Genomic DNA, 4785 nt, shown 5'->3' with positions numbered 1-4785 from the left:
TATATATATAATAAATAAAATGGTAAAAAAAGACATGATTCATTTTATCAATAAAATGCAAAATCATGTCCTTTTAAGTATTGATGGCTGTTAACTTTATAGTTTACTAATTCCAGCTGTTGCAAAATGTAATTTTGGAACCTGACTGGAAGAAAGTAAAAAAAAAAAAAGAATAAATAATCAAATCTTATCAGTCTGGTCCCTAAATTGTAGCAACTGTGAGCAGCATCCTAAAAATAGTTTATTAACAATATGATGTGTATTGATCTGCTGTGAGGTTCTTCATGAGTTGAGGTTTAGCATCTGTCTCATTCTCGGCTAGTTCAGAAAGTTTCCACTTATAGTCATGTATAGTTCATTGACAAGGAAGTGTTTGATAAATGCAAAAATGCTGTTCTGAGTACTGTCTGCATGTCTGTACTTGCCAAATATAACTCTCTTGGTTTGTTTGTGTTTTAGACGCTGTCCCACATGAAGGTGATTGTGTTCCAGGGTAATTCGAAAGGTCTTGATAAGGCACGTGAGCCTGTGTCGTTGCCTGTGATTACTGAACATGACCTCATGAGCAGCCCTGATGTGCCCCTTGCAATCATGAAGAGAAAACTCCAGAAGTCCAATGACGTTAATGATGTTGTTGGTTACATGAAAGAAATCCATGAACATCTACAGGTTTGAAGCACTACTTTTTACCAATCAATTTAAACAAATAATTTATTTATTCATTTATTTTAAGTGTTAAAAGTTAATTCACACTGTCGTTCAAATGGTATGGTGTCATTTAAGGGTTCTTTAATGAAATGAATACTTTTATTCTGCAAGGATAAATTCAATTGATCAACTGAGAGTAAAGACATTTATAATGTCACAAAAAATTTATTTAAAATATTAAAATTAGTATTTAAAATAAGTGATGTTCTTTTGAACTTTCTATTAAACAAAGAATCCTGGAAAAACAAAAAAGAATTTTTTTGTAATCATGAGAAATGTTTCTTGAGCACCAGATCAGCAATCAGAATGATTTCTGAAGCATCATGAGACACTGAAGACTGGAGTAATGACTGCTGTAAATTCTCCATTGGCATCGCAGAAATTAATTACTTTAGAAATATATTTAAATAAACAATATTGCTGGTTTTACTGTATTTTTGATTAAATAAACGCAGCCTTGGTAAGTATAAAATACTTCTTTCAAAAACTGAAATCTTAATGACCCCAAACTTTTAAATGTTAGTGTTTGTAACATATACTGCGAGTGATGTACGTGATAAAGATTTCAGTCAAGATGATCATATTATAATGGATTTTGTGTGTGCGTGTGTAGGTGCGCGAGCTGCTTGGTAACACCATGCGTAAGATTGTGGAGCATGTGGTGCAGGAGAACGAGGAAGTGCAGGATTACCTGGATGGACGTGAAGAACTCACAGAGTATGAATGTTACAAAACTGCTGTCAAGCACTACAAGAAACACTGCTTCAACTGGCACCAGCAGGAGGTACGAACCTTGTTCTCTTTCATCTGCATGATTAGTTGTGTTGTGCTGTGTGTGTGACAGCTTTTCTCTCTTGTTGCAGTATGAATATGCTCTGAGGCACCTGTATGCTTTAGTAAACCTGTGTCAGGGAGGATACCAGGCCCCGAGGTAAAAACACATTTTTCTCTCTCTCCACATCCATGTCTTTTCTCTAGATAATGATGTCTAAACTTTGTAAACATTGAGCCATAAAAGCTGTGAAGTATGATTCCATTAGAAACAGCGCCCCCTGCCCATGATAGTGAGTTGTTGTTTTATTGTAGAATGTGAATGGAAAAGCTCATCTTATCTGTTATTTAAATCTCATATCTGTCCATTCTCACAGAATCACAGCAGCCATGGATGATGTGTGTTACTTCAGACAGTAGAAACATGAACTTGTGAGCCACTGAGGACTTTTGGATGGACTACACTTTGCACAAAAGAATCAGACTGTTGGGAAAATCTGTATCATCACATGCAAATTTGACTTAGATCTTTTTGAAAATGTTTCTTTTAATGAGGATTTGCACTTCTGAAATTTTAATGTGATGTTTTACTGATCTTTATTTTGTTTTAAAAATGTGCTTTAAGATGCCGCCCAGTGACCCCTGACAAACACTTTGGGCCGTTAACATTTTTTCATAGTGTGTATGTGTGTGTGTGTGTGTGTGTGTATTGTTTTGTTTTTTTTCCCCTTCAGATGCCTCCTCAATGAGACCAACAGATATTTTGGCAGTACAGCGTTAGAATGACACAATTGCAATTTTTTGCACCTCAGTTGCTGTCACCATAATTAAAAAGATATTTTAACATGGTTTGGAAACCAAAGTATTTAAATCTCCAATCAGTGAATAAAGTCCAATCTTACAGGATGTTGAACAGATGCATTCAAACAATGTAAAACAAACACTAGCTAGACAGGTTTAACTACATGCTGCAATACGATTTTGATTTTATTTTTTATCTGCTTGTTGACAGAGCCATGACAATACCCAATTTCTCTCCTGTAGTAAAATCACAGAAGCTTTTCTTTGGTTACTGACTAAATGTATACCTATTAAACTAAAATACAAACTAACCTAAATATCTGAAGTCTGTGGTCATACATAGCAAGAAGTGTCTTAACTGAGATCACTGCTTGAAAACAACTGTAGTTTGAGCAGTTAATGAGTGTGTGTGTTTAGTGTAATGGTTAATGTGTCAGGCTGTGCTATTATGTCAAGTGCCCTCCGTTTAGAATAATTTGAGGCCTCAAACCACTGAACTAAAGGAAGGTGTAATGTTTGAGGAGTGTTTGCTGGAGTTTGAGCTCTAAGAAAAGTGACTTTGCACTGACAACATGGGTTAAATACTTTGTGAAACAATACACTGAACTACTGTCAATGTTAAGCAGCGAGTTATTGATTATAAAAGTCATAATACACCTGAATTGAGTGAATTTGTTGAATGTATTTTTTTCATTTTCTTTCAGTCCAAGTTATAGCTTAATTCTGGTGACAAATAAATAGATGTTACTAGATGGAAATTTTGATTGCATTGGTTTTTATGCCATATAGCAACCTATGAACTCATTTTCATTTCTATATTAGATTAAATTAAATTAAAATAAATTCTTATATAGAAACAAATCTAAGCTCATTAGTTGTAGGGAATATTTGCAATATATACACAGTGAGTATAGAAAAGAATCACCCCCTTTACAATAATCAAATTTTGTTGCTTTGCAGCCAGAAATGAAGACGGACACAGTTTTTGTTTTATCCAGCTGTTTTTTACTCAGTGCAACTTCTAACATCCAAGTGAAAGATATAACTCCAACATGTCAGAAAAAAAAAAAACAGAATGACATAGTTGGAAAAAGGATCACCCCTCTCCTAAAAATGGCTTGCAAACTCAATCAGTTGTAGCTAATCACCTTCTTGGCACACAAAACCATTTGACTTTCAACTGTGATCGGCTGTGGTCATTTTGATTAGCACAGCATTTCAGTCATTGGTAGTGCAACTCAAGCAAACAATCAACTATGGGTGGCAAGGCACTGTCAAAAGATCTCTGGGATAAAGTTGTGGACAGGCAGAAGTCAGGAGATGGATACAAAAAAAAAATTCAAAGGCTTGATCAATGTGTAGAAGCACAATGAAGTCTATTATTAAGAAGTGGAAGGTATTTGGTACAACACAGATCCTCCCTGGATCAGGACGTCGCTCCAAACTGGATGAAAGAGCCAGGAGAGTGAAAGTGACATGACATGTAGCCAAGTATGGTGTCCCATACTCAGAATTTAATTTAATTTAATTAACCCATCCAAGTGTACACACAAGGCAGTGAGTAGTGAACACACACCCAGAGCAGTGGGCAGCCATTCTTGCTGTGGCAGTTAGTTTGGTTCCTTGTTCAAGGGTCATTCACTCCTCCCATCTACAATCCCTGCTGGTACCAAGACTCAAACCTGCTACCTTGGGGTTACAAGTCACAAAAAAAGGCCACATGCAGTCACGACTGAGCTTTGCCAAAATGCACCTTGAAGTAAAATTGAATTATTTGAAAATATCGGTGAACACCAAATGATATGTCTGGCTGAAATCCAATACAGCTCACCATCCAAATAACACCATTCCTACAGAAAAGCATGGAGGTGTTAATATCCTGTTTCTGGGGTGTTTCTCTGCAGCAGGGACTGGAGCACTTGTCAGGATTGAAGGAAAAATGGATGGGGCAAAATATCGTTAAATTCTTGAGGAAAATCTGCTGCTCTCTGCCAGAAAGTTATCAATGAGAAGAATGTTTACCTTCCAACATGACAATGACCCAAAGCACACAGCAAAACTGAGCACACAGTGGTTAAAGGAGAAAAAGGTGAATGTCCTTGCATGGCCTAGTCAGAGCCCAGACTTAAACCCCACTGAAAATCTGTGGAATGACTTGAAGACTGCAGTCCACAAACGCTCACCATCAAATTTAACTGAACTTGAGCAGTTCTGCAAAGAAGAGTGGGCAAATATTGCAAAGTCTAGATGTGCAAAGTTAGTAGAGACATCTCCCAACAGACTAAAGGCTGTAATTAAAGCAAAAGGTGGTTCAACAAAGTACTGACACAAGGGGGTGATCCTTTTTCCAACTCAGTGATACTTTTTTTTTTTTCCTGACATGTTGGTGTTTTATCTTTCACTTGAATGTTATAAGTTGCACTGAGTAAATACAGCTGGATAAAACAAAAACTGTGTCCATCTTCATTTCAGGCTGCAAAGCAACAAAATGTGATTATTTTAAAG

General features: G+C 36.4%; 1 protein-coding gene across 2 annotated transcripts in view; it reads left to right on the top strand.

Moving 5' to 3' along the window:
- LOC107682791 (legumain-like) overlaps window positions 1-3025 on the top strand; it is a 7747-nt gene extending 4722 nt beyond the window's left edge. For both annotated transcript variants that reach the window (XM_016478956.1, XM_016479013.1), the window contains exons 11-14: window positions 460-669; window positions 1322-1492; window positions 1572-1639; window positions 1857-3025. In XM_016478956.1, the coding sequence (XP_016334442.1) occupies window positions 460-669; window positions 1322-1492; window positions 1572-1639; window positions 1857-1899 (492 nt within the window). In that variant the 3' untranslated portion in view covers window positions 1900-3025. The remainder of the gene's footprint in view (window positions 1-459; window positions 670-1321; window positions 1493-1571; window positions 1640-1856) is intronic.
- The last annotated feature ends 1760 nt before the right edge of the window (window positions 3026-4785 follow it).

This window comes from Sinocyclocheilus anshuiensis, unplaced genomic scaffold, assembly GCF_001515605.1.
Source record: "Sinocyclocheilus anshuiensis isolate Anshui unplaced genomic scaffold, SAMN03320099.WGS_v1.1 scaffold413, whole genome shotgun sequence".
Taxonomy (NCBI): domain Eukaryota; kingdom Metazoa; phylum Chordata; class Actinopteri; order Cypriniformes; family Cyprinidae; genus Sinocyclocheilus; species Sinocyclocheilus anshuiensis.
The sequence above is the reverse complement of the archived record's forward strand: the minus strand, read 5'-3'. Positions and strand labels throughout refer to the sequence as shown.